Genomic DNA, 16,544 nt, shown 5'->3' with positions numbered 1-16,544 from the left:
TTTAAAATAAAGTTCAAAACCTAGCCAAATGTCATCGTAGTTAGGGTTTGATAAGTAAAGCAAATAAACAGTTGTCCCAAACATATGCTAGAAAGTTGAGCTTTAAAGTGAAGCATTTTTAACATATAAGAGGATAATTTGGCATTCTCTAATCATAAGCAAAATAAGATTAGCCATGCATCAATGATATATAATGCATTCAAAATGCACTCAAAGAAAACTCAATCTTAAAGAAAATAAATAAAGGTATCCTATTAAATAAAAGAAACAAGCTTCCCTACAACTAGAGCTAATTTCCCAAAAGAACATTTTTAGCAATCTTCAAAAACTAAGTGTAAATTTTCAAGCTCGCATATTTTGACCAAGGCTTAATCCTACAAAGTTAAAGAAAATTAATAAAGTATCCTGCCAAATAAATAAAATAACTCCTGCCAGAACTAACACTAATTGCCCAAAAGAAAAATCTTCAAAAAACAAGAATAAATCTTCAAGCTCACATATATAGACAATGTCCTAATCCTACAAAATTAAAGATCGAAGTAGAGTATTAGTTAGGGGAGCCCATAAAATAATGGCACTTGTTAATGATAATTGCAGATTAAACACACAAAATTCCAGACATCGCCAGCTTCTTAGTGACACTTCGAGGTAACTTTAAACATGAGGAAAACGTGAATAAAGAAATGAACTGCAATTCACAATGAAGAAAAAACAAATTAGGCAAGATTTACAGAATTTGCAAGTTCAAATAAAAGGTAGTGCTAAACTCCTTAAGTTGCCCCAATAAATAAGACTACAAAAACTCTAAGCTACTAGTAAACAGAATCCATGTCACGGAACTATTCAGCCCATAGCCATAGCAGAAAATACTTACAAGTTTAATTGCGACCTCTTCATCTGTCTGCACGTTCGTACCTGAAATCAACAAAAAACAACTTCACTCAAACCGAAAAACAAAGGCACCCAGCACCACACTTAACCGACCGCACTCGTTCCACAACTCTAAACATAACCAAAAAGATCTCAACAAACGATCCAGAACTCTAAACATACCTAAATAGATCTCACCAAACGATCCACTTCCGATCTTCCGACCAAGCCGAAACTTGTTGCCCACGCGAGACTCCATTGCTGTGTTCAAGAAATCAGAAGCAAGAGATTCACAATCCACCCGAACACAGAAGATATTGAACAATTAAACAAATAAAGAAATGACATATAAACTCTCCTCGATCTGTGGGGACTTCACAGATTCAAAGTCATTAAAGGAAACTATAATATCAACAATTGATAACCTCCCAAAGCCCAAATAAGCATAGATCAATAAACTAGGAAACTAAAGGGAGATAAGAATACCGTTTCCCTAGAATTTACGATTTAACTGCTCCGAAGGGACGCAGGAGAGGGCGGAATGATAGAAGGGTTCATGATTCGCATCCTCGCACGCGTCGTTCCAACCGTGGCTTCTGCTGCAGACAGATAAAAAAAAAAAAAAAAAAAAAAAAAAAAAAAAAGGGGGAAAAAGAAGTGGACCCCTCAGTAGCCTTCTATTTCTCTCTCCTCGATTATCATTTCTCTATCTAGACCAGCCTTCCTTTTCTCTCTCCACTATTATCAAATTATTTTCATTTCTCTCTCTAGACCCGGTCAGGACGTGACCAATGGAGCTCGAGGCATATTCTTAGGGTCTATTTAGGGCAGTTTAAAACTACGGCGGCATTTTTAATACTGTAATTTCACTTTCGGGATGGCCTCGATAACGGCATTCAGCGGGGTGCAGTAGGCTAATTCACATTGTCGTGTCCTAAAATGTTATACAATCTTATGTTAATAAATGTATTAGAATTTAGAAAGCTAAAAAATATTTAATTTATATGTTAGTATTGAACATCAAAAATATGACCACACGAATCTCGAGAAAATCAATAATCCTCTCTAAAAGGATACCAAAGGACTATGTCGAAATAGTTGAAAGATAAAGATATCAAGCAACGTTCCATTTGGTCAGAACCATGAGCAGACCGATCGAAAGAAAAGAAGCACCAGATCAATGTGCACATAGCCAAAGCTAGCTCCCTTGAATGATTTCGAGATTTTTCATAGTGATGAGAACAAAGGGCACCTCAATATTTTTTCAATCCTCTCAGAAGTCCCCTTGTCTGAGGAGAGTTGTTCGTCAAATCACGGTGATACACTCTCTGTTTGATCGTCTAAGTTCACAATGACGACAAGAGGGCCTCTACCAAAGATTATCCCAAGGATATCAATTTAAGACCTTATAGCCAACTGAATGATTATCAAATGAGCAAATTACAACACCAACAGGTCATTAAGTGTTTTCTTTTTTGGCAGCTTTGAATATGGAATCGTGCCAGCAACAGTTATGAATCCCAGAGTGAGTTACAAATATGAAGAGGTGCATTAATTACTTGTAACATTCCTATTAAAATATAGAAATATTTAACTTACTAAACACCACCTATAATATATAAATAGAGGGGTCATTTCTTCAAGAATGACCTAATAAACTTGTTCTTTGAGAACTTATTTTATTGCGTACTAAACTTCTCCCTTTCTCTATCTCTCAATTCCAAAGTGTGATACAATCGCTAACCTAGCACCCACTTCTGCAAAGCCCGAAACTAAAGGAAGAAATCTCTCTATATTTGAGAGTTGGGCCAAAAGCCATCAGTTCGGACTTAGTTCGGGAGGAGCTGAGAAAATAATTCTCCTTTTACTACCTCAGTTGAGTCCTTAAAGGCGTTGGTCAGGAATCCTATTAAGGAAAAGCTAACCTTTGATCTAATTGTTTATACTTGTAGGCTCCAGTCTTATTTCCAAATGCACCTGGTTATGTTCATCACTAACCATCCACTCAAACCCGTGCTCACTCAGTCAGAATAGTTTGGTCGGCTGTTGAAGCGGGTTTTGGAACTTAGTGAATACGACATCACCTATATCCCTCAAATGACGTTCAAAGCTCAGGTTGTGGCAGATTTCCTAGCAGAATTCTCTGAATAAGGTGGATCGAGCGAAGAAGCTGATATTGGTGACCAAAGCTGCACTTTACACATTGATGAAGCCTTTAGTCAGGTGAGAGCAAGAATCGAACTGACACAAAGCAATCCAATAAAAGAACATCTATGTCACTTGGTCATCCTCAAGCTTTAGGCTACCAACAATCAAGCAGAATATGAGGCACTAATAGTTGGTCTATGCTTAGCCCTCAAAATGGGTGTCTTACATCTGCTAGTAATGTCATATTTGCAATTGGTGGTAAATCAATTCAACAGAAATTTTGAAGCTAGGGACAAGATAATGATCAAATACTTAAACAAAGCAAAAGTGGAGATTGGGAAGTTTGTAGACTTTTTGATTGAGAAAGTTAGTCAGGAAGCAAATCAAATCAAAGAATGGCTGCTTTGGAGAGCGAACACCCCAAAGGCTTATCGATTGACCATTGAGGAACCAAATGAGACAGTGGTGGAAGCTGAAATCACAAAGATTTGAATGGATTCTTTCATCCAATATTTAGAGATTAGAAAGATCCCAAAAGAGATAATGGAGCTACACTATGCCTCATTATTGAAGGTAAACTTTTCTTAAGGTCAAAAATTTTTTTGCGTCTAAGATGTGTTAGGAAGAATAAAGTTGGTGAAATCTTCTGAAAAATACACTTTGGTGAATGTGTAAGTCATTCTGGAGGAAATACCTTGACACATCATTTTCAGAGGCAATGCTACCTCTTGACGATCCTCATGAAGGATGCAAAGGAGTTATCTACGAGATGTGAGCAATGTTAGAAATATGCTCTACTGCAGCACCAACTAGCCAAAAGTTGTAGTTGATTGTCAGTCTCTGGCCTTTTATAATCTGGGGACTTGACATCCTCATGTTGTATCTAACTTTAAAGGGTTGCCGCAATTTCCTTTTAGTCATTATGGACTATTTTTCAAAATGGATAGAAGCAAAGCCCCTAATCCAGATTATCGCAAATGTCATCCGGAACTTCATCGGGATAGACATCATCTGTTCATATGGCCTACCCCTAAAACTTTTCACAAATAATGGAACACAACTCACCAACCAGGGGATGAAATATTCTACCAAAGTTTGGGGATTAATCAAAAATTTATTTCACTACATCATCCTAAAAAAAATGGACAAATAAAGGTTGTGCTGTATGGATAAGTTAACTAGTATTCTTATTATTTTTTATACATTTTTATGGATAAAATTGCACTGTAAGAAAGGTTTTTTGTGTTTATTTTACAGGTACAACAAGTGATTGAAGTGGGAAAAGAAGGAGAGCACATGGAGCTAAATGGTGCAAAGTAGTACTATGTGCCTAAGTGTTAGACCGTACTTCACCAACCTGAGAGGTTGGCGTCGGCACCTAGGCACCTGATGTAGCGGTCGATTTCTGTGATGTGCGTTGTAAATATCTTTCAATATTACAATACACACACGTCAACACTAATAGTAAATATGCAGTTCAATCCCAATAAAAATAAATTCAGTTATAAATAATTTTATCTTTTAAAATCTCTAAGTTGTTAAACCCCATAATAATAACGCAAGTATGCGTATCGCTCAAGTAATAAAGGGCTCTAATGGAGTCCTAAATATTGATCCCATGGGGAGTTGGAAATTCTAATGGTTATAACGTCAAACACAATTTTCAAACTATAAAACTTAAGTAAGAAAAATAAATCCAAAGTAAATTAATGTGCGCTAAATGAAATGCAGTTAAAAGAACGAAGTTAACTAACTGATTGCTAAACTTCAAAAGTAAACTTATTAAAACTAAACAATATTTTGAAATGAAGAGTTCAAATTTAAGAAATTATCCTTTCCCTTTACAATGAGTTTATGGAGTGTGAAGACATTAAAATCATTTAAAATAAATATAAAATTGTATTGTGTCAAATAGGAGTAATCATATTCCTTACCCTTTGAGAGTGAATAAATAATATTGATTAATCCAAAGTTTGATCCCTAAATTCGTGGTTAGGTTGAGAGGATAATGGCTGCCACACCATAGTTCTCAATTCTCCTTCGCCTGAGGGCTAATAATCTCGCTTTAATTTCCAAGCAACTGGACCAAACTGGGGGTTTTAATCCATCACCTTAAAATCTTCAATTTTATGCCCATTAAAGTATATTTCCCTATTTATTTGCTTACAATCAATTGAATGTGACTCTTACCTTGAGAATGCATAACCCTTTTGGATCGTATGTTTCTCAAGAAACTTTAACCATTTAGTTGGTCAGATCAAAAAGTAAATGAAGATCAGAGTTTGAATCATCACAATTTATTAACACTTAAAACCTCACAAAACAAAACTAATTCTTCACAAAACCATATCTCATTGTAGGTAGAAAAATAAAGAAGACTACTCAGGATTCATGAGAAGGATATGAAAAAACACAGATTTCATATATAAAAATAAGTTTACAGAATAAAGAAAGAAAAGAACCAACTTATCTCACACTTCTTCCCATGAAAATCCTTAGAAGTTCCCTTTAAGCACTTTCTCTTTTTACAATCACACTCAATTCTCTCTTAAAAGTTTAAGGAAGAAGAAATCTTTCACCTTCCTTCTCCTCTTACAACCCTAGAAGAAAATCTTGTCTTCTTGAAGACTTCTCTCATGCCAAAGCTTTCCTCTCTATCTCACGCCCCCCCTCTTTCTTCTCTAGACTCTTCTTGTTTTTATTAGGAACAGCCTTTTTTCAAAAGGAATTCAAAATTCACTCCAATTTTTTCCCAAAAAGTTACATCTTTTAACACTAAAAGACAAGCCCCTTCATTCAAGAGACATATCTCTTCATTAAAGAGCCCTCTTCATTAAAGAGCCTAAGAGCCTTTGCAAAGTATCTAGATGCATTGAACCACTCCATGAGACGTTTGAATCGTTTGGAGCCTTCAAAAACCGCTCAAAAATAGTCACAAACCGTCTTACTCCATCTTAAATTTGTCTCTGACGCTTCTAGCTCTAGCCTAATTGCCTCGTGGTCATTCGAGTGTTGGGGCACTGATATAGTGGGTCCAATAGACCCTCCATCTTCAAAAGGACATAGATTTATTCTTGCAGCTATAAATTAATTCTCTAAATGAGCAGAGGCATTATCGTTACGAGAGGTTACAGTACAAAATGTTCTTCAATTTTTTAAGAGTCAGATTATCTGCCATTTCGGTGTTCCATGCAGAGTGATTTCAGACAATGAGTTAGCCTTCAAGAGCATAAATATTAACAGTTTTGTCAAGCAATATGGGATAGATTGAAGATACTATATGATTTACTATCCTCAAGAAAACGGCTGGTCGAGGCCTTCAATAAGACACTTGTGCAAATTTTGAAAAAAACATTAGAAGAGAACAAAATAGGATGGCATGAGAAATTGTTAAAGGCCTTGTGGGCTACAGAACGAAGTTCAAAACTCCCACTCAGTGTACCCCATATGTGTTAGTGTATGGGTCTGAGGTCGTACTGTCGTTGGAGGTCCAGATACCATCTCTCAGAGTTGTCCTCGCCAATCAGATTACAGTAGAAGATAGTTTAAAGCTTAGAATTATAGAATTGGAAAGTCTCGAAGGAAAACGATTGGAAGCACAATAAAATATGGAGCTTTTATCAAGAAAGGATGGTACAGACTCATGACAAGTTGGTCCGCCTGAGGGCGTTCAAAGTTGGCGATCTCATACTCGTTCTTAGAAGGCATATCCTTGCACACCGCAAGATAGGTGAAAATTTTGAACCAACTTAGGAGGGACCATTTATCGTGGAGAAGGTCTATTCTGGAGCATCTTTGATGCGCCTCTAACGTGTGTTATTTTTGTGTGTGTTTTCTGTCAATTTAATTCCCCTGAGATGGTGCAAAAAACTTGACCCGGCCCAAAATTATGCAGTAATTTAACATTCAAAAGATGTTCAAAAACTTGACCCAATTTATATTTAATGGCTAGTATGAAAAATTAAAATGTTATAAAATATAACAAATAGTTCACACAGTATGGGTTCTACGCAAGTGCCCGTATCGCTTCAAGTAATATAGAACTTTCTGATTAAGCCTCGAATATCGATCCCACGAGGAAGCGATGAAAGAGGTCCTTAGTCATATTCCAGTCTACTACTATGAGTCCTTAGTTTTCAATGTCGATTGAAATAGTGTTTTATCTAGCAACTACTTCTAAATTTGAATGTTAAATGTAAGGATAGTAACTATTTCTAAATGTAAATATTAATTCTAAAGATAACCCATTCTGGATGAATTGGTTTAAAGAATATTAAGATGTTAAAAACGACTATTCTTATGTAGTGAATTGGATAATGTAAAGGAATGAGATACATTAAATATTGTATGTGTCAAATAAGAGCAATTTTAATTCTCTACCCTGATTCAGTGTTATAGAAAATCATTGGCTAATATCAGGTTTAATCACTAAATCTGTGATTAGGCTGAGAGGATACTGGCTCTCACTCCAGAGCTCCCACTTCCTTTCTCGTCTCACTCCAGAGCTCCCACTTCCTTTCTCGTGAAGGCTAACACTCTCTTTAGTTCTTAAACACTAAGATCAAATTGGGGATCAAATTGGATTTTAGTCTGTCGCCCTAAAATCTCTAATTCTACGCCCAAAAATATATATACATATACATATATGTATATATTTCCCTATTTATTTGCACTCAACCCCTATGAACTTCCCCATCCATGGAATTTGAAAGTGGTTCCACTTTGTTGAGAATTTGTTGAGAATTACCCTGCCCTCTTGGGTCTTAATGTAATTACAACAAATTTTAACACTACGACGAGCCTTTATTGTAATGTAAATGAAATGCAAGTAAAAACATCATATTTATAATTAAAACTTCTTCTAGCATGCATCCTAATATCCTAAACATGAATCCTACTCATTGTAAAATAAAAGTAAAAGGAAAATAATGACATAATCTTCTCATGCTAGTATTTCCAAAAAAGAAGAAAGTGTAAGAGAAACACATCACAAAATACAAAGAAAACACAACAAAAAAACTTCATTAAATCAAAGAAAATCTACTAGATAAGTGTTTACAAAATCACAAGACAATGAAGAACACAATACTTAGCTTTTTCTCCTTGAAAGAAAGATGAAAATCTCTCTGACAAAGTCTCCCGCTGATCTATGCAATGCTAGAATATTCCCTTACAGATTCTCTCAAAATCCCCTCACTAATCTCTCCAAAAAGATAGAAATCTACATTTCTATAAGATCTCTAAATTCTCTAAATATTCTCCATATTTTCTCACTCACACACACCACTTTTTCTGACATAAAAACACTCTATTATAGTGTAGGGACGAATTTCCCAAGAGATGCCTCAAGCAACCTTCCAAAAAGCGCCCAAATACATTTAATCTTCTAGAAATTTGCTCAACATCGTGTCCAAACCGTCGTGGGTGCTGTTGCCGCCGTTTTGGGCACTGTCAGCGCCATTTTTACCTCACTCTCTGCACTATGGCACCGTCGGCGCTGGTTCTGGAGCCTTCGGCGCCCACCCTGTGCAACTCCACAATTTTGCTTCGTTTGGCTCCGTTTTAGCTCTGTTTTGCCTCGTTTCAGTTGTGTTTCGTTCCTAACAGATAGACCTAAAAACTAAGCATGAAAAAAACCTTTCTTTAAATCATAATTTCATTCAAAAATATGTGAGAAGTGTAAAAGAGATTAAGCATAGAAAGACATATCAAAGACATATCACATAGAAAGACATATCAAAATGTGCCAGGACAGAATTTTCTTTCTTGCTCGTTTTTGCTCCAAATTGTAGTATTTTTATTTTTTTCTCCAAAACTCAATTTTCTGTATCTGAAACCAAAAATATAAAAAATACATTCATTTAAAGTGTAATATCATTAAAAATCACCAAATATAGGCATTAAAAGCATATGAAAAGTTAAACCTTTTTTAGGTGTATCTGTCATACCAACTAGTGGACTTCCGAGGCAAAAAACTGATGTTGCTGATCAACGGACGATACCTAAAGAAATATTATATGACTTAATGTCATCTGAAGTGAATTTTTTTTTTGGAATTTTTACTCATTCTAGGGATGTTTATTTGGCCAACGTCTATGACTAGATCCAAAATTTTTGTAACAAAATTAATCTTAATAAAATTAAAATTTAATTTTGCACATCTGAATCTCTTTCTCTTTAAATTTTGAAAATTCACTAAATTAAGTTAAATAAAATGCTTATGCACTCATGTAAATTTAAAATCTATTTAATAATGATCTATTATTGTTCTTGTTCGTTTTGAATTTCAACGCGCTGACGTTTTCCTGTTTTCTGCAGGAAAATGTCGGGTCAGAAACCAATTTTTGCTTTTAAAGATGGCTTAAATCTTACATTGGATGAAGAAAAGGCAGCCCAGGGCAGCATCGTGAGTTTTGACTTAGACTACTGTCAAGTAAATGTAGATTAAGAGGGTCCTTGATGGGCGTTGTCATTCGCCATGAAGTAGAAGGACTACTGTCACTACTCAGAATAAGTGTCAGGGAAGACTCCTCACTGAAGAGGAAGAAAGCAGATAAGATATAGTACTCAATGGAGGAAACTAGCCGCTTACAGTCAATGATCACTGTGTTGACAGGAGACTGTCGGTTTTTCTACAGAAAGAGTACCAGATGAGCTGCTAAGAAGAACGTAGCGTCAAAATGCCAATCATCGCAAACATAGAGCCCTGTTATGTCTAGAGAAAAGACATGCTGAGGAAGTAGAGGCGACACTCACTCCAACTAATGAAGAAGAAATCTACGATCCATGTTTAAGTGAAACTTTCACCAGTCCGCAGGTCATAGAGGACAAGCCAGAGACATTTACAGAGCCTACATTTTCAGAGATCCCTGATGAGCTTTGTGTTGGATGCCCCATGTGTAATGCAGAAATCTCGAGGAGGGCGCCATCAACGGGAGCCTTCACAGAATGCCCAGAGTGTAACATTCTCCACCTGGAGAGGTATGGGATGTTTGAAGAATATACAACTACAAACATGAAGTTGAGAAATGTAGACCAACCGGAGGTCGAGCCATATATATCACAGTTTACAAAGCCACCACTGTCATGGATTCCTCCAGAGGATGAGATAGAAGAGTGACTCTGACTTCCGCATAGGATTCCTACAGTAGAGTTAGTAAAGTTGAGTATGGTTCAGAAGCAAGAATTTGAATATTATGAGGAAATTCAAGGAAAATTCGTTAATATCCTAGAAGGACTGGAACTACACACTAGGGTATTCTCAGAAAGCAACAAAAGAAAGATTTTGGATTGTGTTTTTGATCTAAGAGATAGAGGCCAAGCCGGATTACTGAAGAAAAATACTTATGCTGAGTCGCAAAAGTGGATGCGGGGGAAATGCAGAATTACTATCTAGTGTGGATGCTGCTATAATTTTGTTAAAGACAGGTTAGGGAATGCCCCGAGCATCTTAAGATATGACGAGGTGGATCCTCTGCTGTCCGTAATAAAAAGAATGATTAAAATAATGGTAAGATGAAGCATACTACCAATAGACTGCATCCCGGACAGTTGCATCATCAACATTTACAAGGAAGGGGACTGCATTCCTTCCCTCATAGATCATCATGATTTTGTCAGACCTTTCTGTACATTATCTTTCATGAGCAAGGGCAACATCTTATTTGGAAGAGAATTTGACATTATTGGACCTGGAGAATTCAGAGGATCAATCAAGATTCCACTGCCGGTGGGTTCATTTCTAATTTTAAAAAGAAATGGAGAAAACCTGGCGAAGCATTACATCTCAAGAGTGCCACATCTTAGGGTTTCTATCACATTAAGAAGAATGGATGACAGTAAAGTACCACATGGATTCCAACCAGATATAGAGTTAGAAGAACTGTGTTTGTACGGTCTGTGAAATAGTTGTACCTCTAAGCACGCAGGAAAGGAGCTATTATCCCGAAGCGTGGCTTAGAAGGTTAGTATGACCATGAGCTTGCCTCAGGGGACAAATATTTATTATTTTTTATACTGCATCAAAGCAGAGCAGATATGATATATGATATTTCAAATGTACTCAGCATGTTACTTCTTGACATTTTAGCATACATCTGGTTGTACTACATGTTTGAAGAAAATTTTAACAAAGTTTCTTTCAGATTTCAACATATTTGCCAAATTGCTTTTTTGTACGATTGATGAAAAGCTGCATGACCATACTTTGGTCCTAAAATTTAATGAACAAAGAACAATACAAAAAAAATTTGATAATAAATAAAAAAATAAAAAAAATATTAAAGTTAAAGAAAAATGAGAAGAAGTCAAATTTAATAATTTTAATAATGATGAAAATGATAAAAATGATGAATGAATTCTCCACATTTTTTTGTCACACACTCTACTTTCTTCACAAACTCTGCACTGCACTTTTCGCTCACATCCCGCATTCCCCGCACGAATTAGTACAACTTGCACTTTGCACAAATTTCACAAATCCTCTTATCCTTTTCACAAAGTTCCACACTCTACACAAAATTCCATAAATTTCCCTTATTTTCTGCACTTCACAAAATCCTTCACAAGCTCCACAACTACCACAACCTCCTCTGCACTGGGGATTGTAGACCTCTATTTTACTCCCTCGGGATTGTAGACCTCCGTACCACTCCCATCTCAGCACTCAGGATTATAGACCTTCGTTCTACTTCCTCGGGATTGTAGGCCTCTGTCCTACTCCCATCTCAACACTTGAGATTATGGACATCCGTTCTACTCCCTCTGGATCATATGCCTCTGTCATACTCCCATCTCAGCACTCGGGATTGTAGACCTCTATTATACTCCCTTGGGATCGTAGGCCTCCGACCTACTCCCACCTCAGCACTCGGGAGTGTAGACCTTCGTTCTACTCCCTCGGGATTGTAGGCCTCCGACCTACTCTCATCTAAGCACTTAGGATTATAGACCTCTGTTCTGCTCCCTCAGGATTGTAGGCTTTCGTCCTACTCCCTTCTTAACACTCGGGATTGTAGACCTCTGTTATACTCCCTCAGAATTATAGGCCTCCGTCTTACTCCCATCTCAACACTTGGGATTGTAGACCTCCCTTATACTCCCTCAGGATTATAGGCCTTTGTCTTTCTCTCATCTCAGCACTTGGGATTGTAGAACTCCGTTCTACCCCCTCAGAAATGTAGGCCTTCGTCCTACTCCCACCTCAGTACTCAAGATTGTAGACCTCCGTTCTACTCCCTCAAAATTCTAGGCCTCTGTCGTACTCCCACCTCATCACTCGAAGTTGCAGACCTCCATTCTACTCTCTCAGGATTATAGGCCTCCGTCCTACTCCCATCTCAGCACTTGCAATTGTAGACCTCCTTTCTAATTCCTTAAGATTGTAGACCTCCTCCCTACTCCCATCTCAACACTCGGGATTGTAGAACTCCGTTGTACTCCCTCGGGATCATAGATTTCCATCTTACTCCCATCTCAGAACTAGGGATGAAAGGCCTCCGTTCTACTCCCTTGGAATTGTAGGCTTTCGTCCTACTCCCATCTCAACACTCAGGATTGTAGACCTCCATTCTATTACATACGTCCATCTCAGCACTCGGGATTATAGACCTTCATTCTACCGCCTCTAGATTATAGACCTTCGTCCTACTCCCATCTCAATACCTGGGACTGTAGACCTCCAATCTACTCCCTCGAGATTGTGGAACTCTGTCCTACTCCCATCTCAGCACTAGGGATTATAGACCTCCATTCTACTCTCTCAAGATTGTGGGACTCCGTCTTACTCTCATCTCAGCACTCAGGATTGTAGACGTCTGTTAAACTCCATCAGGATTGTAGGCCTCCATCCTACTCCCATCTCAGCACTCACGATTGTAGACCTTCATTCTACACCCTCTGGATTGTAGGTCTCCGTCCTACTCTTAGCTCAGCACTCAATATTGTAGAGCTCTGTTCTAACCCCTTGGGATTGTAGGCCTCCATCCTATTCCCACCTCAGCACTTAGGATTGTAGACCTCCATTCTACTCCCTCAGAAATTTAAGCCCCTATTCTATTCCCACTTCAGAACTCAGGATTATAGACCTCCGTTCTACTCCCTCGAAATTGTAGGCCTCCATTCTACTCCCATCTCAGCACTCGGGATTGTAGACCTCTGCTCTACTCCCTTGGGATCATAGGCATCCGTCCTACTCCCATCTCAGCACTCGGGAAATTAGACCTACATTCTACTCCCTCGAGATAGTTGGCCTCCGTCCTACTCTCATATCAACAATCGGGATTATAGACCTCTATTCTACTCCGTCGCAATTGTAAGTCTCCATCCTACTCACATCTCAGCACTTGGAATTATAGACCTCAGTTCTACTCCTTCGGAATAGTAGGCCTCTGTCCTACTCCTACCTGAGCGCTTGGGATTTCAGGCCTCCATTATACTCCCTCGGGACTGTAGGCCTCTGTCCTATTCGCATCTCAGCCCTCGGGATTGTAGGCCTACGTTCTACTCCCTCAGGATTGTAGGCCTTCATCCTACTCCCATCCCAACACTTGGGATTTCAGACCTCCATTCTACTCCCTCGAAATTGTAGGCCCCCGCCATACTCCCATCTTAGCACTTGGGATTTTAAACCTTTGTTTTACTCCATCGGGATCATAGGCCTCCATCTTACTCTCTTTCTATCACCTCTTAGGTTGGATGTGAGTCCTAGAGCTTTCCTTCCTAATGTGACATTCTCAGCACTTTCATTACCTTTTGGGTTGGATGTGAGTCCCCAATCCTTCCTCCCCATTGTAGCACTCCTTCTCCTCAATCTGGCCTCTTCACACATCCTTAATCATCAAAATTTTCTTAAAATTGAAATTAAATCAAATGTCAACTAAAATTAAACTTTTCCAGTCCAAATAGAATCTTCATCGTGGTCATTAGTTTCCATGATTGTTGTCTCTGACATCCCTTTTCTGTTTCCCCAGCGGGAGTCCCTATTTACTCCCCAACATAATTCTCCTTCACTTTTTCCCTGTTTTGTTGTGGGTGTGTTAGCTCAGATAGTTGTGTTGGCTTTGTTGATCTCTTATGTCAACGACAATACGGCTGGTGTGTTGGCCTGACACACCACATCTATTGGGGGTCCATTTGTTGACCTTACTTTTGGTTGAGGTCTGGTCTTTTCCCTTAGAAGCCTATGTTCTAGTAGGACTTACCTGCTGACTATCCTATAGGACTAGTGATGATACCCTTAGAAGCCTATGTTCTAAAAATTTGAATGAAACCAAATTGAAGCTCAATTGAACCCAATTTCAAACCTAAGTTCCAAGCCTAAACAAAATACCCAATTTGACCATATACCCAATTTCCTCAAATTGAACCCCCTAACCTATCCAATTTCTGCAATTTTGAAATCCCAATTCCTTATAACATTTCTTTAGACTAAATTGAACGTTCAATTGACCCTATCCTAGCCTTAAATCTCACCCAAATCCAACCTAGGTCAAAATCCCCAAATTTGCACCTAAGTCTAAATTCCATCAAATTGAACCTCAAAAATCCAAAATTTCTATCCACTTAATATCCAAAACTCTTCATCACAAACCCTTGGACAAATTTGAACCATCAATTTTGAACCATCAATTGAGATTGAGCCTAACCTAAACTCTAGCCCAATCCAAACCCAAGTCTAACCCAAATGCTCCACAATTGGTAATATGTTAAATTCCACTAAATTTACTCCCAAATCAATTCAAAATCACTTAATTTTTTTTTTAAAACTCTTCATGATAATTATCCAATCCAATTTGATCAATAAATTTAGCCAAACTAAAAGTTTAGCCAGAAACAAATTCAAATCCAAGCCCATGACATGATTTTGAGCCCAAGCCTTGAATTGAGCCAAACCCATTCAAATTGACCAAGCTATGGTCACCATAGTCAGCCTTTGGACCTTAGGTAGCCCATCGTACATGAGCCATGGACCAAAGGTCCCTTTACTTAGGGGATATCTTCCCATATTTGGTTAAACCCAAGATATCTTTTCCACCAACCATCAAACCTCTGTGATATTCATCATTAAGCTCCTCCAAACTCCCCTGACAACTCTAATCACCAGCCCAGTCCTATTCGGTTGCCCTAGTGGCTGAAAAACACCAAAAATGAGAGCTACCCCAAGCTTTGAACTCAAAATTTGAACTCCATGAGTTTACTCATTTTAACCGGTCACTTGCACCTTTCTTCCCTATACAAAAGAAACACATTGCACCCACTGACCAACAATGGTGGCCAGTCCTTCCTCCTCTATTTAAAATAAAAATTATTTGATGTGTATTTGATTTTTAATAGTTAAATACCTTCTGGACTATTTTAATTCTAATTAAGTAAATAATAATCACAATGACTTGATATTTTGGGGATTTATTCTTCATGTTAATAGGAATGTTCTCTAATTTTTACGAGGTCAGACCCTAATTTTCAAGCCTAATTGCCTATTTTTGCTTAAAATAATTTTATAAATTAAAATATCATTAAAAAATATGGGATTAAATTTGGTAGGTTTTTCCTGGTCAGAGGATCCTACGAAAAATATAAAATGAATTTAAGTAATTTTGTATGTTTTATAGTTAATTAAATGTATAAAACTTATAATAAATTAATTAAATAAAAAATTATTAAAATTTTAACAACATTAATTCCACATTTTAATGGATAATGAAATTAACTCACTAGAAAAATTTGGAATCAATTTGGGGTATATTTATCACTAAAGTTGATTTTCTAAGTAAAATGACATTTTTGTATTAAAATAATTATATTAAATTAAATATAATTAGAAAAATTATGAAAAGTAATTTTCTGAGCTCCTTGTGATTAGGACCAATTAGGAAAAATAAAAATTTGTATTAAATTAAATACTTTATTTTTTAGCTTATTTTTGAATTAAAAAATAATTAAAAAATTACAAAAATATAAAATTGGTCTAAAATGTTCCTAATTAATTCCTAACCACTTTGGGACTCATTAGAATATTTTTTCTAATTTTTATAAGTTTATAATAATTTTCTTAAAGGCTAAAATTGTATTTCCTCTAATTTTTCATTAAAATAATTATAATAAATAAATTAAAAATCACAAAAATTGAGAGTTTATTTCTCTGAGTTATCTGGACTTAAAGAGAATTAATAAAAATATAAAAATTAATTTTGGTAATTAAAACATGTTTTCTATTTAATTAAATCACTAAAATTAATAAATAATAATTATAAAATAATTTGAAAAATCATGAAATTTTGTCCAAGTGTTTCTCTGACACAGGTGAACTCCAATTTTTTCTCATGAACGAAAAAAACTTTACTTTGATTAACTAAATAAATTAATATTTAAAATTCTATTTTTGAGTTAAACATAATTATTTAAATTAAATAAAATTTTAAAAAAATCACACGTTCTCCTCTGATATTTTAATTAACCCATGGGAGGGGTACCCATGGGAGGGGTACTCGGGTACTCTAAAAATTTCAAAGTCCTTTGAGTTATAT

At 36.7% G+C, this 16,544-nt stretch overlaps 1 protein-coding gene across 1 annotated transcript in view; it reads right to left on the bottom strand.

The window, feature by feature from the left end:
- LOC110036854 (casein kinase 1-like protein 2) overlaps window positions 1-1,458 on the bottom strand; it is a 73,942-nt gene extending 72,484 nt beyond the window's left edge. Inside the window, exons 1-3 of the mRNA XM_020741401.1 lie at window positions 1,357-1,458; window positions 1,054-1,131; window positions 875-915 (exon numbers count right to left, since the gene is read on the bottom strand). Of these exons, the coding sequence (XP_020597060.1) occupies window positions 875-915; window positions 1,054-1,129 (117 nt within the window). The 5' untranslated portion in view covers window positions 1,130-1,131; window positions 1,357-1,458. The remainder of the gene's footprint in view (window positions 1-874; window positions 916-1,053; window positions 1,132-1,356) is intronic.
- Window positions 1,459-16,544: the final 15,086 nt, after the last annotated feature.

The sequence above is a fragment of the Phalaenopsis equestris genome, unplaced genomic scaffold, assembly GCF_001263595.1.
Source record: "Phalaenopsis equestris unplaced genomic scaffold, ASM126359v1 Scaffold211846, whole genome shotgun sequence".
Classification (NCBI taxonomy): Eukaryota; Viridiplantae; Streptophyta; class Magnoliopsida; order Asparagales; family Orchidaceae; genus Phalaenopsis; species Phalaenopsis equestris.
The sequence above is the reverse complement of the archived record's forward strand: the minus strand, read 5'-3'. Positions and strand labels throughout refer to the sequence as shown.